This window comes from Oryzias latipes, chromosome 11, assembly GCF_053564925.1.
Source record: "Oryzias latipes strain Hd-rR chromosome 11, Olatipes_Hd-rR_3.1".
Classification (NCBI taxonomy): Eukaryota; Metazoa; Chordata; class Actinopteri; order Beloniformes; family Adrianichthyidae; genus Oryzias; species Oryzias latipes.
In genome coordinates, this window is record NC_136247.1 from 29976996 (window position 1) to 29994392 (window position 17397).

General features: G+C 42.0%; 1 protein-coding gene across 17 annotated transcripts in view; it reads left to right on the forward strand.

The window, feature by feature from the left end:
* The first annotated feature begins 3056 nt into the window (after positions 1 to 3056).
* LOC101162652 (focal adhesion kinase 1) overlaps positions 3057 to 17397 on the forward strand; it is a 107273-nt gene continuing 92932 nt past the window's right edge. For 8 of the 17 annotated variants that reach the window (XM_078955226.1, XM_078955231.1, XM_078955233.1 and 5 more), the window contains exons 1-2: positions 3057 to 3175; positions 3400 to 3617. Coding sequence is in view for 3 of the 17 variants with exons in the window: in XM_078955206.1 (XP_078811332.1) it covers positions 13981 to 13999 (19 nt within the window). In the remaining 14 variants the exon portion in view is untranslated. Of the gene's footprint in view, positions 3176 to 3363; positions 3618 to 13816; positions 14000 to 17397 lie in introns of those variants that run through there. The other 9 variants (XM_078955228.1, XM_078955232.1, XM_078955239.1 and 6 more) reach the window with 4 other exon arrangements.

Sequence of the window (17397 nt, forward strand, 5' to 3'; positions counted from 1 at the left end):
ATCATAACTAATGTTACAAGTTAAGGCAGAGCAAATTTTTAAGAATAAATATCTTAAAAAGGACGTTATTTGCAATATTTGGGCCTACTTCAGTTTTGGTCATGATAGACCAAACAAGAGATTTTTCCTCTGCAACGTTGTTGTTGTAGGGCAGGTAGCATTCGAATTTAGAAAACGTGCATCTAGCTATGCGATAATACCCTTTTCTTTGTCTCTTTTCTCCTCTTCTTCTCTTTTCTTTCTAAATTGGGCACCAGCTTTGACCTTTTTTCTCCATATTTCAGATGTTTTTGCATTTAGCATAAATGTCCTGACATAGGTATCAAGTCTGTCGACTAAACCAACTGTCATCTAAGTGAAGAATTTTTTTTGTTTTCCCATTTTTTATTTGAAATAACCAAAAAAGCATGATTTTTTTATACCTTTTTTATACCCGCAGCCCCCCCCCCCCCCCCCCCCCCCCCCGTTCGTCAAACATTTCCAGCAGGAGCGCGTGCAGCTGCACCCAGGGTCGCTAATTCGCTACATGGCGGCGCAATTTTTATTTTTATTTTTTCATCAAGCACTGAGCCGCGGCCCGCGACCGCTGCCCCCCTGGAAGAAGATCCAGCCAGGTTTGCGCATGCGTTTTGTGCTCCGTGCTCACCTCAGCCTGCACCCTTCACCCCGCGCCCCCTCCCTTCTCCTTCTTCACCCCGCGCCCCCTCCCTTCTCCTTCTCACACACATTTGCGTCTACTTCTCAAAGACAGCAGGGAGCGCAGCTGCGGGGCGGGGGCGCCGCCAGGTTTCAGGCTGTTACAAACTCTGTGATATAAGTAAACCAATAGTGGTGCATAAAGTATTTTACAAGAGCTGAGCCGCTGGCGCCGCCCCTTCGTCATTTTTCCGCCCCGGGCGATCGCCCGTATGGCCCGTGCCTAAAACCGCTACTGGGTCTATCCAGCGTTTTTAACCTTTTAAAAGTAGCACATAAAGGGAAAACATATCATCACCTGTTAATGGAGCCAAGAGGGGGCCCAAGCCGGGGTCTCATGGTGCCGTTCCAAGCCCCGATAAATACAGGGGCTTGTGTCAGGAAGGGCATCATCCAACGTCAAATCTTTGCCAAACTAAATATGTAAATCAAATCTAATACATCCATAAGAGACCCAAGTTAACAACGACCGCCATCGGGGCCGTTCACTGACAGGTTGCTGATGGAAACTGTTGGTAGAAGACAGAGAAGAGGAACGTCTGAGTGTTGGACTGAGAGAAGAGACTTTGAATGACAGGAAAGGCAGAGAGTTAGTGGACATGATGCAGAGGAGGAAGGTAGACGTACTGGAGAGCAGCTAGAAAGGTAGCAAGGCCAGAGGTTTAGGAGCAGGGTTCAGTTTGTTCCATCATGGTGGAGATGGAGGAGGAGTGATCTTAAGGAGGAGTTTGTTAGGAGTGTTGTGGAGGTAAAAAGAGTCAGAGTGATGAGTCTGAAGATAGAAATGGAAGGTGTGATGGTTGATGTTGTTAGTGGGTACGCCCCACAGGGAGGATGTGAGCTGGAGGAGACATTCTGGTTGGACCTCGATGAAGTGATGAAGACCATCCCTAGAAGAGAGAGAGTTGTGATTGGTGCAGATTTAAACAGATATGTTGGTGCAGGAAACAGAGGTGATGAGGAGGTGACAGTCGGATTCCCCTGGTCTGCACCAGTTCTAAGTCAGCTGCTAGGGACCGGCCGGTATTTTCTCATCTACTTCTACCCTTCCTCTCTCCTCTATTCTTGATCATTATTCATCATTTAGTTTTCCATGTCTCTGTCTGGTGCAGTGATTCATGTATTGTCCCTCTTTTCCTCTCCCCTCCTGGGGAGTGGGAGTGCCTCCAGACTCCAGTTGGTTCATCCGTGCTCCAGTTCCTGACCGTTTACCTCGTCTCTGCTCCTGCTCCTACACGTGGCTGTGGTTCCTGTCTCCGGCTCGACTCGCGCCTTTGACTGTCCCCACAACCACGGCTGGATGAAGCTCGTCTGCTGGACTTTATATATGTAGTTGTAGATTTAGATAAGTTAATTCTTCTCTAAGATTTCTGGTAAATCGCCTGTCCGTCCTGGGGGAGGATCCCTCCTTCATGTGGGCACCCCTGAGGTTTCTTCGTTTTTTCCGGAATCCGTTTTTTTGGGAGTTTTTCCTTATAGAGAATGGGGGTCTAAGGGCAGGGATGCCAGTATAGCATAGTCAGTTTGTTAGTTCATTTTAGTATTTTCCTACTCTATGTACTCTATGTATTCATGTATTCATGATCCTTTTGAGTTCATGTTTCACTTTTTCAATTACCGATACGAAGCCCATCGAGACAACTGCTGTTGTGAATTTGGGCTAGACAAATAAAATTGAATTGAATATCCAGGAGAGGAAGGTAGAAGGACAGATGGCGGTTGATTCAGTAACAAAGATGGAAATGTCTCTAGTGAATATGTTCTTTGAGAAGAGGCAGGAACATAGAGTGAAGGTAGAAGCACAGATAGACCACATATTGTGTCGACGGTGTAACCCGAAGGAGACCAGAGACTGCAAAGTAGTGATAGTCAGAGTGTTCCAGACAGCATAGGATGCTGGTGTGGAGGATGACTCTGGTGCTGAAGAAGATGACAACAAGTGTGCAACCAGTGAAAGAAAAATCCCAAAGGCAAAGAAGAAGACATTATTACAAGAGCCGATAGAGTTCCTAATGTAGAACCGTTAGCAACACACTGTGGTCGTTCAGAGGAAATCCTTTTATGGCCGCAGCAGTGATGGTTCAAATCCAGGTTACAGTGAACATTTTATGGGGTGGAAATGGTATAATGTAGAAATATTTCTGCCTCGAGAATAAATATTATTGTTTATTTTCCTCTTAACCGACAGCTTCAGGATTTTTGGTGCACTTACGTTTCATAGCAAACTCTCCACTAAGTGAACTTTAGACACAGAAAAGATTTTATCGTTTAAAAAACAGTCCTTAGTCTTTAACGTAAAACCATCTTGCAGTAACAAACCGTGGCCATTAGATGTCGCCTTTGACCGAAGAGGACTCAATAAGGACTGCAATGAGACACCGAGAAGTTTGTTTTTAATTCATAGCCGATTATTTTCGTTTTTATAATATTCATGTCACTATAAAATTGCAATGAAGGCATGAAACAACTGACCAAACAGGTCCGGGAAACTAGTTAGAGGCCAGGCTTGATTCTGTAATGTTTGCATTTAAAATAAGCATCAAATGCCTTAACATCATATATTCTATTGATATTCTATTTCTGAATTCTATTGTGATGCATTCCACTCATGCTGCCCGTGGAAGCCGTGTCTCTGAAGGTTTAATGTTGTGTACTCCTCCATCCATCCGCGCCTGCGGCTAAGCTTTTCCTCCCTCTCAGCAGGAGCGCGCGCGCGTGGCTCGCGGAAGCAGCCATGTTGGAATGCTGGATGTGGAGGGGGGAAGCAGGAACAGGAGAGCCGCGGGACACAGCAGGAGCGGACCGACACCGACGGTTCGGATCAGCCAGCGGTTCCACTCCAGCCTTGGATTATAGTCCGCCTCGTTCCCGCCGCTTCGGCTGCTGAATCACCAAAAACATCAGCGGAAAGACCTGGAAAAGTAAGGCTTTATGGTTTAGTTGCGAGTTTGTGTGTGTGTGTGTTTGTGTGGTATTTTCTAGTCCATGACCGACTTATTACGTTTATTCTAAATGCTTTATGTAGTTTTTCTCAAACTTTTCGCCGCCTTAAACTCAAAGAATTGTGGGTAAATGAGGGGGCTCGGACGGTTGTCCTCGGACGGACTTGGAACAGTCCTTAAGGTGACCCACCCGAGTCCCGACCCACCGGCCACCGTCCCGTCGCGACAGTCACGTGGATTTAAGGTGGAAAGGATGATTCTAGGGTTAAACTCGGAACCGGTTGGAGTCGCGTTTGTTTTCAAATCCTCTTTTCTGTCTGAGTGACTTTCAGTCTGTTTTCATGGTTTACGGACTGTTTTTCATGTTGGATTCTACAGAAATTCGCATGAAGTCTCGCGGGAGTTTAAAGAAACTCACATCAATAAATCCCACACTTTCTACTGGTTGATCAGTTTTCCTCTTCCAGATTTTAATGTTAATCTCTGTAGAAATATTAGAGATTATAATATGAACCTCAGCAAACAAAAACCCATCAAATGTAACACAATAGAAAAGACACGATGAATCTGTTGTCCATCAAAAACACAATTGTAAGAAAACCTTCACGCATGTTACTGTCATGTGTTCCTTCAGCGCAGATGCTGAAGGTTCTCATGCAACCCCAGGTTCTTCTGATGGGGGCGGTGGTTCTACCGAGGGGACGGGGGGTTCTTCTGGGGGGGCTGGGGGTTCTTCTTATTGGGGCGGTGGTTCTACCGAGGGGACGGGGGGGGGTTCTTCTGGGGGGACGGGGGTTCTTCTGGGGGGGCTGGGGGTTCTTCTTATTGGGGCGGTGGTTCTACCGAGGGGACGGGGGGTTCTTCTGGGGGGGCTGGGGGTTCTTCTTATTGGGGCGGTGGTTCTACCGAGGGGACGGGGGGTTCTTCTGGGGGGGGGCAGGGGGTTCTTCTGCACGGCTTCACTGCTTTCTAAGTTTCCATCAAGGTATTCTGGATGTTGTGACCAAGCGGATCTGCTGGTGAATCTGCTGCAGTCGGTCTGCCTCATGGCTCTTGACCTGATCAGGTGTGTCTGTGCAGATGCAGCATTTTGTGGTTTCACTGGTTTACGTAACTCAGAGGAAGATGGAAGGATGAACAGGAAGTGATAACAGATCAGTGGAATCCATAAATGAGCTTCATGATGTGCATCAGCTCATCTTTGCTAGCATCATTCTTCCTGTGGAAGGTCTGTGTGCGTGTGTGTGTGTGCGTGTGTGCGTGTGTGCGTGGGTGTGCGTGTGTGTGTGTGTAAATTGCAGTGCAGGAGGCTGTATTTATAGAAACACTTGACGACACTCAGATCCTGCAGACGTCCTCTACACTGCAGACCACTTCCTGTCCGGTTCTGTCGTCTCTACGTTTGTGAGGAAGCTCTAAGCTGCTGTCGTCCTCATGTCTTCTGGAGGGTCTTCATCCAGACTGAAGACCAGAATGAGGAGAGAAGGCTGTTGCTCACAAAGGCAGCCGTCTCTGCATGGTGACTCATGTTAAGTAGCAGATCCTGAATGTTGTGTCATCACCGCCACTGAGGTCATTTAAAGGCAAAGCTCCACTTTAGGCTTTTAGCCGTTTCTGTCATGGTTGATGGTTTCTGGGTTCAGGACAGATGTTTCCCGCCTCCTGCAGAAGTCTTCTTCTGATGTTTGCTCATTTACCTCAGGAAGAAAAATCCTGAAGGAATGGTCTCTGTGCGGTTCCGGTTCTGACTCTATGTGCACCAGATCAGCTTTTGGACACTTTCAAGTCTTGGAACAGACTTTTTTCTTTAGGACCTGTGATTGGGACTTTATTTTTGAAGTATTGTGCTCTGTGTTCCCATGTGATCCGTATGTCATCCCAGAATCATCCTGCAGCTTTGAAGCTGTTTGGACGTCCATTCTGTCTGCCTCTGGACTGCATAGAGGAAGTTGACCCCCACCCCTCCATGCAGACTCATTTTCACAGCACTTATTGTACATCCTAAAGCATGCTGCGTCCCTCAGGAGCCTGAAGGGAAACGCCCTCTTCCTCTGGAGGAAGGCGAAGTTCTCCACAGCGCTGCGATTGCTCACAGACCAGAGCTGCAGGAAGCTCAGTTAGTATCAAATAACGGAGGTTCAAGTCTGTCAGAAGAGCGTTACAGCGACGACTGCCAGTTTTTACCAAACTGCAACACATTTTCTAAACATTGCTGGAGACGATGCACCAATGGGATTGGTTAGACATCACACTTGCAGCATTGGTTGTGTTTTCATTTTGTTCTGGCTTTAGGTTTACGCTAAAGCAGATCTGAAGTACTTTCTCCTGACAGATTTCCCTCCACTCATGTTTGACAGCTGTCCGTCATCTCTGAAGGACTTGGTTTCATGACCTCCTATAGCAGAGAAACGGATCCTTTCAGCCCTTCACGTTGGGCAGCTGACCCCAGATCAGTCTTGGTGTGATGCTTTGGGAGCTTCTGTGTGTGAGCCATGGATCCGTGCACAGAGCCGCGTGCACAAAGGATGGGGGGGGCTTGGTTGATGACTTGTTCCTGGTACCCGAACTCAAAGACGAGCTCAGGTCATGTCCGCTGTGGTGAAACGCGGCCACTAAAACCTGTTTATCCTTTCTCTGTCTGTAAAGAGCTTCCTGTACTATAAGCTGGGGGTGTTAACCCTCTTCCTGTACTGGGGGGTGGGGGTGTTGGTGTGTTTTTCCTCTTATTTTTCTGTGGAGTCTGAAAGACGGAGAAGTCCTCCTCTAAAGCGGTGGTTCTGGGTTTCGTCTGCAGCATGAGGACGCATGGAGGCTCGGCTTTGGTGTTGATCGGCTTCTCGTGTCTCGTGCAGCATTTAGGTTTAACGTAAGGTTAAAAACATAAAAAGCTGGAAGATAACTTTAAAGATCAGCGTTGTCAGGATTCACCACCAGTCCATAGTTATGTTATATATGTTTCTATTATGTTTATACATTTGTGTTTCTCTCACTGCAAAAACAGTTAAATATCATCCCTGTTGTTGTAGATTTCTATTCCAAAACAAACGTTTTTAGTTCTTAAAATAGTTTTCCAATAAATAACAATTCAAGTTAAATAAAAGTGAGATCTCAGTAGCAAATATTTTTATGCCTATGGTTTGCAGTAAAAACGATCCATGGATTTAGGAAAAGCGTGCTGGCTGTGAGACATAACGACCAGCTTCTTTACTGCTCAGGTTCTGTTAGAACCGGGCTTACCTGGTGTCCAGGTCTGTCAGGTGAGTGGGAAAGATGGCAGAACAGAGGACTTTGTTCAGTCTCAGGTGAATATATACATTTGTTTGTTGCTGCTCAGTTATAAAAAGATGGAACCCATTGAGAGACTACGACGGAGTATTAGAGCCACCAAAAAAAAAAGTTAAATTACGAGATTTTATCTCATAAATTTAGGAGATAAAAACTCGTAAATTTACGACTTTTTATCTCATAAATTTACGACTTAAAATCTCGTAAATTTACGAGAAAAAAGTCGTAGATTAAGGAAAAAACACCGAAGTTTCTCGTTTATCGGAACCTAGCTTGAAGATGAAGTATGTGGAGCCTTTTGTGAAGCTTCATTTCCGGATTATTATAGGTTTAAAACAAAGAGATTCTGAACCTTTTGGCGACTTAAAATCAGATTATTTTTTATTTAAGCGGAGTTTAATATGTAAAATAAGGAGCTCAGAGACACGTTTGGGTGTAGACAATCGCTGCAGCCTTTATTCTCCTTTTCATTCACATTTTCTGAAGTTCATTTGTCTGATTACGTCATGAACCTGTCATCCCAACACCAATGCGGAAGTAAACAGTGTTACAAATGCCCCCTCCTGCAGATGAAATGTCCCGTTTCAGCATAAAACAATAAAGAGGAATGAAAATAGTGTTTTATATTAGCTTTGGAACGTTGAAAATGCCAAAAAAAGTGCTCCTCCTTTTGTGTGACGGAAGCGTCACACAAACGTAGAGATCTGGTCTTTGGTGGAGGAAGAAAGGATTCAAGCGAACAGCTGCAGGGACACCGACGACGGCTTCATCGGGCTGCAGAGATCCTGCAAACCAACCATCAATAAATAAAACTTTAATGAATCGTAAATCAAACAAATGACCTTCCAGACATTTGGAACGTTATCAATAAACATTCAGCTCACCTGTTCAACAAAGTTTAGTCGGTCTTCTCTGCGGCTGCACGGCGTTCACCTGTTGCTCTGCATGCTCACTTCCACTGTAATCTCCTAAAATTACAAGTTTTTTTCTCCTAAATTTACGAGTTTTTATCTCCTAAATTTACGAGATAAAATCTCGTAATTTTAATTTTTTTTTTTTTGGTCGCTCTAATTTTTTTTTTTTGGTGGCCCTAATACTCCGTCGTAAGAGACTGATATTTCTCCAGGAAACGTCCTCTTAGTCTGTAACTACAGCCTGAAACCACGATGGTCCTGATTGAATCTTAAAAACGTCTCTTACAACGTTTACATAAAAGTGCTGTGATCAGCCGCAGAAAGACAGAACTTGAGGAAATTACACCAGAGGGAAATTGATAAATAGGACATTATTAATTCACGATTTAAAAAATGTTTTAATATTTAGAAACAGGATTACATGAAAGTCAAAATTTCTTGGAAAATATAAAGACATTTGTGTGTTTGTTCTCACAAAGCCACTATTCCACTAGAGGGCGCTGTTATAACAGCACCTCATTAACCCCCATCAGGGATTCACACAGGAAGAATCCATCCACACAACATAGACCAGGGCTGGGAATCACTGGGTACTTCACGATAACGATGCTATCACCATGTGGCGATATTTATCGTCTCTAACTACTCACCCTATATCAAACTTTAAGAAAGAAGAACTTGAAAAACTGCTTTTTTTATATTTCCCCAAATATTTATTTTTTTAAACACAATAATAATGAACAACTTGTGTCCTCTTAAAGGCCCGTACACACCGGGACGAATATTCGCCAGGCGTTATTCGCCAGCGTTTTTCGCCACGTTTTTTGTGTTCACACCCAGGCGATTTTCGCTGACGATGAGCCGAGTGAACATGCAATTTCCTTCCCTGACATTAGATGGCGCTTAATGTAAACAGAAATACTCCTGTACACAAGGTGGCGCTGCGCAACTTTAGGCTTCTTAAAGTCGCTTTTCCCTCAGAAGAAGAGAGCAAGTATTTACGCGCTTGTCAGAATCATACAAAGAAAACATGAATATTTCAAGCACCAGTAGCTCCAACTGGTACTTGGTTCAGGGATATTTTAGAATGTCCGTCATTATTTCTTCGCGGCAGTGTTGACGCTACTTGGCGTCTATCTTCTTCGCTGGTATGTGTGCTCAGCAAGGCAGTTTTGTGTTTGAGCGCCCCCAAGTTGTGTTTTACTGTAACTTCAGAAGCTCCAGACACGTGAGCAAAAGCGCCATTCTCATTGGTCGAATAGATTTCGACGCGACGCGTCGGAAAAAAAAAAAAACGAACCCGAGGCGTTTTTTTTTTTTTGACGCTTTGACGCGTGGTGTTTTTTCGCGTCGGTGTGCACACTCACATTGGTGCCCTTTGTTTAGTCACGAGGCGTTAAACGTCGGCGAAAATCGCCGGCGAAATTCGTCCCGGTGTGAACGGGCCTTTAGTGTAATGAATGACAGACTTTTGTGTAACATTTCTGGAATCAGTAATACTCTGTCTTTGACAAACAATGACAATGTTCATTTGGAAATGTCTGTAAAATTTGGTTTAAATAATAGTGAACATGAACAGCAATGTTATTATTTAGTACTAAATTTCTGTGAACAGGATCAACAATGAATGTCAAATAGGTGTGAGGCACATTGGTACTAACTTTTGAAAAACAAACCCATAGCCATCGCATTATTCAGACAAATAGCTGTGAATCAGATATTCATTCTGGGAACAAATTCTAGTGTCTGTTTTTTTAAATAAATGACACCATTTAGTGTAAATGTGGTGGAAACAAAAATAAAATTCTCCCAGAAAATAAAAATCAGGTAGCTAGAAACTTTCCTTTAAGTTATTTAAGACATAAACTGCTTTCCAAATAAATGACCAGGGATAAAATCCATGAACTGAAAGAGCATCTAAAGGTAAACATGTTTGTGAACAACACGTTTGGGTAAAGCCGCATGTGATGCATGTTTATATGTTCATGTGTTTCTGGAGAACCACAGGCTTTTAGCGTCAAGACGCCGCTCATCTACCTTTTGAAGAGGGGGGGGTCTGAGGGCAGGGATGCCCCTCTTTCTGCTGTTGCCATGTCAACCATAGCTCTGGTCTGGGCGTTCAGTGCAGGAATCATTGTTTCAGTATTTCAGAGAGGGAATGTCAACGCGTGGCTCAGATGCGTTCAGTTAAAACCCAAATCCCTCGTTCTCCACCGCGCTGCAGGGACGGAGCCACTAAGTTGTACATTTAAACAGCAACCCCGTTTGTTGTTGCCTCTGCTCTCTAGAAGACAGCGGTAGCTTCACCTGGACAAAGGTATCCACGCCGGGCCGTGTCCGCTTCAGCCCAACAACCACGGCTTTCTCACAAACCTCCCGTTGATGCAGCTTCAATGCTGCCGGCGCGTCTATTAAGTTGCTGCTCTCGCTATTTTCCTTGTTTTTCTCATCTGCCATCTTTGTTTGAATGTGTGTTCTTCTTCGTCTGCCCGCAACAGCCAATCTCACAACGAGCGCCCCCTATCGACCCTCCGAAGAATTGTCTCACCAAAGGATGATTAATATAACGTAAATAAAAAGTCAATACTTGATGAAGACGCATCGAGAATCAATCATAGGACTAAGTATCGCGATTTATCACCATATCAATATTTTGGCACATCCCTAGCTTAGACCAGCCCTAATAAGAGTGTGTGTCTGTTTGCGAGTGTGTGTGTGAGACTGTTTGTGAGACTGTTTGTGTGTGTGACTGTGTGTGTGTGTGTGACTGTTTGTGTGTGTATGTGTGACTGTTTGTGTGTGTGACTGTGTGTGAGACTGTTTGTGTGTGTGGATGTGTGTGTGTGTGTGTGACTGTTTGTGTGTGTGACTTTGTGTGTGTGTGACTGTGTGTGAGACTGTTTGTGTGTGTGACTGTGTGTGTGTGTGTGACTTTGTGTGTGTGTGACTGTGTGTGAGACTGTTTGTGTGTGTGAATGTGTGTGTGTCATCTTGGTTTACCTGCTAATCTAGTGGCCCAGTAATCTGCTTTTCTGTTGGGTTGGGGGTTACAATCTCATCTTGTCCGTCTACCTGTTTGCTCTCATCTGTTTGTTAAAGATGCATCTTTTTTCCTGGACTCTTTTATTTTGAAAGCCTGCCTCCTGTATAACAGAATAAAAGCCCTGATGTATTCAATTCAATTCATTTTTATTTCTATAGTCCAAAATCCCAGCAACAGTCGTCTCGAGGGGCTTCGTACCGGTTATTGTAAAGTAAACATAAAATCAACAGGATCATGAAAACATAGAATTCAATGGGAGAATTCTAAACTGAACTAACTAAACAGACATCCCTGCCCTTAGACCAGGGGTCTCAAACTCGCGGCCCGCGGGCTATTTGCGCCGCAAGATGATATTTTGCGTCCCCCGCCTTATTATGAAAGTTTAATGTTAGTGCGTCCCGCCAGTCTGTATGAATGACACTTTTTCAGTGTTGTGCGTGGAGCTGACCAACCAACCAATCACAGTGGGGTAAATGACTCTTGGGGGCGGGGCATTGACCGGGCTTGAAAGCAGCTAAACATTTAAGGCAGGACAACTGACAGCCCCCTCCCTCCCCGGACCACATTAAAGGCCCGTACACACCGGGACGAATATTCGCCAGGCGTTATTCGCCAGCGTTTTTCGCCACGTTTTTTGTGTTCACACCCAGGCGATTTTCGCTGACGATGAGTGGAGTGAACATGCAATTTCATTCCCTGACATTAGATGGCGCTTAGTGTAAACAGAAATACTCCTGTACACAAGGTGGCGCTGCGCAACTTTACGCTTCTTAAAGTCGCTTTTCACTCAGAAGAAGAGAGCAAGTATTTACGCCCTTGTCAGAATAATACAAAGAAAACATGAATATTTCAAGCACCAGTAGCTCCAACTGGTGCTTGGTTCGGGGATATTTTAGAATGTCCGTCATTATTGCTTCGCGGCAGTGTAGACGCTACTTGGCGTCTATCTTCTTCGCTGGTATGTGTGCTCAGCAAGGCAGTTTTGTGTTTGAGCGCCCCCAAGTTGTGTTTTACTGTAACTTCAGAAGCTCCAGACACGTGAGCAAAAGCGCCATTCTCATTGGTCGAGTAGATTTCGACGCGACGTGTCGAAAAAAAAAAAACGAACCCGAGGCGTTTTTTTTTTTTGACGCTTTAACGCGTGGCGTTTTTTCGCGTCGGTGTGCACACTCTCGTTGGTGCCCTTTGTTTAGTCACGAGGCGTTAAACGTCGGCGAAAATCGCCGGCAAAATTCGTCCCGGTGTGAACAGGCCTTAAGGAGTTCCTTACTTTCCTTTTTAGAACATGTTTATTCGCTCGTAATTTTGTGAAGTTTGTGTGTGATTTTAAAATTCTAAAGTTTGTGTGTGATTTTAAAATTCTAAAGTTTGCGTGTGAATTTGGAATTGTGAAGTTTGCGTGTAATTTTAAAATTATGAAGTTTGTGTGTGATTTTAAAATTGTGAAGTTTGCGTGTGAATTTATAATTGTGAAGTTTGCGTGTAATTTTAAAATTATGAAGTTTGTGTGTGATTTTAAAATTCTAAAGTTTGTGTGTGATTTTAAAATTCTAAAGTTTGTGTGTGATTTTAAAATTGTGAAGTTTGCGTGTGATTTTAAAATTATGAAGTTTGTGTGTGATTTTAAAATTGTGAAGTTTGCGTGTAATTTTAAAATTATGAAGTTTGTGTGTGATTTTAAAATTCTAAAGTTTGTGTGTGATCTTAAAATTGTGAAGTTTGTGTGTGATTTTAAAATTATGAAGTTTGTGTGTGATCTTAAAATTGTGAAGTTTGTGCGTGATCTTAAAATTGTGAAGTTTGCGTGTGATTTTAAAATTGTGAACTTTGAGTGTGATTTTAAAATTGTGAAGTTTGTGCGTGATCTTAAAATTGTGAAGTTTGCGTGTGATTTTAAAATTGTGAAGTTTGAGTGTGATTTTAAAATTGTGAAGTTTGCGTGTGATTTTAAAATTATGAAGTCTGTGTGTGATCTTAAAATTGTGAAGTTTGTGTGTGATTTTAAAATTCTAAAGTTTTGTGTGTGATTTTAAAATTATGAAGTTTGTGTGTGATTTTAAAATTATGAAGTTTGTGCGTGATCTTAAAATTGTGAAGTTTGCGTGTGATTTTAAAATTGTGAAGTTTGAGTGTGATTTTAAAATTGTGAAGTTTGCGTGTGATTTTAAAATTATGAAGTCTGTGTGTGATCTTAAAATTGTGAAGTTTGTGTGTGATTTTAAAATTCTAAAGTTTGTGTGTGATTTTAAAATTGTGAAGTTTGCGTGTGATTTTAAAATTATGAAGTCTGTGTGTGATCTTAAAATTGTGAAGTTTGTGTGTGATTTTAAAATTCTAAAGTTTGTGTGTGATTTTAAAATTGTGAAGTTTGTGCGTGATCTTAAAATTGTGAAGTTTGCGTGTGATTTTAAAATTGTGAAGTTTGAGTGTGATTTTAAAATTGTGAAGTTTGCGTGTGATTTTAAAATTATGAAGTCTGTGTGTGATCTTAAAATTGTGAAGTTTGTGTGTGATTTTAAAATTCTAAAGTTTGTGTGTGATTTTAAAATTATGAAGTTTGTGTGTGATTTTAAAATTGTGAAGTTTGTGTGTGATCTTAAAATTGTAAAGTTTGTGTGTTAATGGACTGTGAAGGAGAATCTGAGATGAATGAGTATTTTCATGTAAAGTAGAATCATAGATCATCCTTAGCTTTTCTATATAAAATAATACTTACTGTATTTATCCCACAATTGTAAATTGTTCTTCTTTGACCTCTCCCCTGGGGGAGCGGGGAGCTGCAGACGAGCCGCGCTCGGGAGACGACAGCAGGCCGGGGGGAGCGGGGATCGACCCGCCAACCCTTTGGTTCCTCTTTTCTTTTGTCTGGTTCTCCGTCAGGTCTCCTTCTCCTCACTTGTTTCTCCTCCATCTCCCTCCCTGTTTATCTCCCTCTTTCTCCTGGGGACACGCCTCCTCCTCCTCCCCCTCTCCATCTTTTCTTTATGCGGTTTCCCTCCCCCCGTTCATCCGTCCCTCCCCAGTCGTCCTCCTCATGCTCCGTGATTGTTGAAGTTACGCGCCGTTCTTTCTGTTCGTCCAGCAGATCAGGCCTGTGTCCATGGAAGGACTGTACCATGGTGAGCCTCTCATCCTCATGTCAGTGTAGAACAGCTAAAGCTCTGCTGTGTGTGTGTGTGTGTGTGTGTGTGTGTGTGCTTCGTATTCATTGTGTGTCTGGTTTGTTTCACTGTGTTGTGTGAAAGTCGCTCAGAACAGAAAGAGTCAACTTTAAGCAGATTTGTCTGTTTTTGATTTCTAAAAGCATTAACAAAAACTTAAATACCAATTCTGTGATGTTTGTGTTTTTATAACAGACATGCTGTAGAGCTGGATGTGTTGTGTATGATTACAAGGTTTTAATTCTTCTTGGAAAAAGATTGAATTTTTCAGAAAATGTTGTTTTTCTATTCACCCGTAAACTTATTTCTGTCATTTTGGAAATTTAAACCTTTCAATTATGGACAGATGTGTTTCATAAGGATGTGGATCCAGGTTAACCAAGGGAAATGTGTTTTAGTTTCTATAATAGAGCTATACATTACTGTGTACACCTCTATTGTAGACAGAGCTATACATTACTGTGTACACCTCTATTGTAGACAGAGCTATACATTACTGTGTACACCTCTATTGTAGACAGAGCTATACATTACTGTGTACACCTCTATTGTAGACAGAGCTATACATTACTGTGTACACCTCTATTGTAGACAGAGCTATACATTACTGTGTACACCTCTATTGTAGACAGAGCTATACATTACTGTGTACACCTCTATTGTAGACAGAGCTATACATTACTGTGTACACCTCTATTGTAGACAGAGCTATACATTACTGTGTACACCTCTATTGTAGACAGAGCTATACATTACTGTGTACACCTCTATTGTAGACAGAGCTATACATTACTGTGTACACCTCTATTGTAGACAGAGCTATACATTACTGTGTACACCTCTATTGTAGACAGAGCTATACATTACTGTGTACACCTCTATTGTAGACAGAGCTATACATTACTGTGTACACCTCTATTGTAGACAGAGCTATACATTACTGTGTACACCTCTATTGTAGACAGAGCTATACATTACTGTGTACACCTCTATTGTAGACAGAGCTATACATTACTGTGTACACCTCTATTGTAGACAGAGCTATACATTACTGTGTACACCTCTATTGTAGACAGAGCTATACATTACTGTGTACACCTCTATTGTAGACAGAGCTATACATTACTGTGTACACCTCTATTGTAGACAGAGCTATACATTACTGTTTACACCTCTATTGTAGACAGAGCTATACATTACTGTGTACACCTCTATTGTAAACAGAGCTATACATTACTGTTTACACCTCTATTGTAGACAGAGCTATACATTACTGTGTACACCTCTATTGTAGACAGAGCTATACATTACTGTGTACACCTCTATTGTAGACAGAGCTATACATTACTGTGTACACCTCTATTGTAGACAGAGCTATACATTACTGTTTACACCTCTATTGTAGACAGAGCTATACATTACTGTGTACACCTCTATTGTAAACAGAGCTATACATTACTGTTTACACCTCTATTGTAGACAGAGCTATACATTACTGTTTACACCTCTATTGTAGACAGAGCTATACATTACTGTGTACACCTCTATTGTAGACAGAGCTATACATTACTGTGTACACCTCTATTGTAGACAGAGCTATACATTACTGTTTACACCTCTATTGTAGACAGAGCTATACATTACTGTGTACACCTCTATTGTAGACAGAGCTATACATTACTGTGTACACCTCTATTGTAGACAGAGCTATACATTACTGTGTACACCTCTATTGTAGACAGAGCTATACATTACTGTGTACACCTCTATTGTAGACAGAGCTATACATTACTGTGTACACCTCTATTGTAGACAGAGCTATACATTACTGTGTACACCTCTATTGTAGACAGAGCTATACATTACTGTGTACACCTCTATTGTAGACAGAGCTATACATTACTGTGTACACCTCTATTGTAGACAGAGCTATACATTACTGTGTACACCTCTATTGTAGACAGAGCTATACATTACTGTGTACACCTCTATTGTAGACAGAGCTATACATTACTGTGTACACCTCTATTGTAGACAGAGCTATACATTACTGTGTACACCTCTATTGTAGACAGAGCTATACATTACTGTTTACACCTCTATTGTAGACAGAGCTATACATTACTGTGTACACCTCTATTGTAAACAGAGCTATACATTACTGTTTACACCTCTATTGTAGACAGAGCTATACATTACTGTGTACACCTCTATTGTAGACAGAGCTATACATTACTGTGTACACCTCTATTGTAGACAGAGCTATACATTACTGTGTACACCTCTATTGTAGACAGAGCTATACATTACTGTTTACACCTCTATTGTAGACAGAGCTATACATTACTGTTTACACCTCTATTGTAGACAGAGCTATACATTACTGTGTACACCTCTATTGTAAACAGAGCTATACATTACTGTTTACACCTCTATTGTAGACAGAGCTATACATTACTGTGTACACCTCTATTGTAGACAGAGCTATACATTACTGTGTACACCTCTATTGTAGACAGAGCTATACATTACTGTGTACACCTCTATTGTAGACAGAGCTATACATTACTGTTTACACCTCTATTGTAGACAGAGCTATACATTACTGTGTACACCTCTATTGTAGACAGAGCTATACATTACTGTGTACACCTCTATTGTAGACAGAGCTATACATTACTGTGTACACCTCTATTGTAGACAGAGCTATACATTACTGTGTACACCTCTATTGTAGACAGAGCTATACATTACTGTGTACACCTCTATTGTAGACAGAGCTATACATTACTGTGTACACCTCTATTGTAGACAGAGCTATACATTACTGTGTACACCTCTATTGTAGACAGAGCTATACATTACTGTTTACACCTCTATTGTAGACAGAGCTATACATTACTGTGTACACCTCTATTGTAAACAGAGCTATACATTACTGTTTACACCTCTATTGTAGACAGAGCTATACATTACTGTGTACACCTCTATTGTAGACAGAGCTATACATTACTGTGTACACCTCTATTGTAGACAGAGCTATACATTACTGTGTACACCTCTATTGTAGACAGAGCTATACATTACTGTTTACACCTCTATTGTAGACAGAGCTATACATTACTGTGTACACCTCTATTGTAAACAGAGCTATACATTACTGTTTACACCTCTATTGTAGACAGAGCTATACATTACTGTGTACACCTCTATTGTAGACAGAGCTATACATTACTGTGTACACCTCTATTGTAGACAGAGCTATACATTACTGTGTACACCTCTATTGTAGACAGAGCTATACATTACTGTTTACACCTCTATTGTAGACAGAGCTATACATTACTGTGTACACC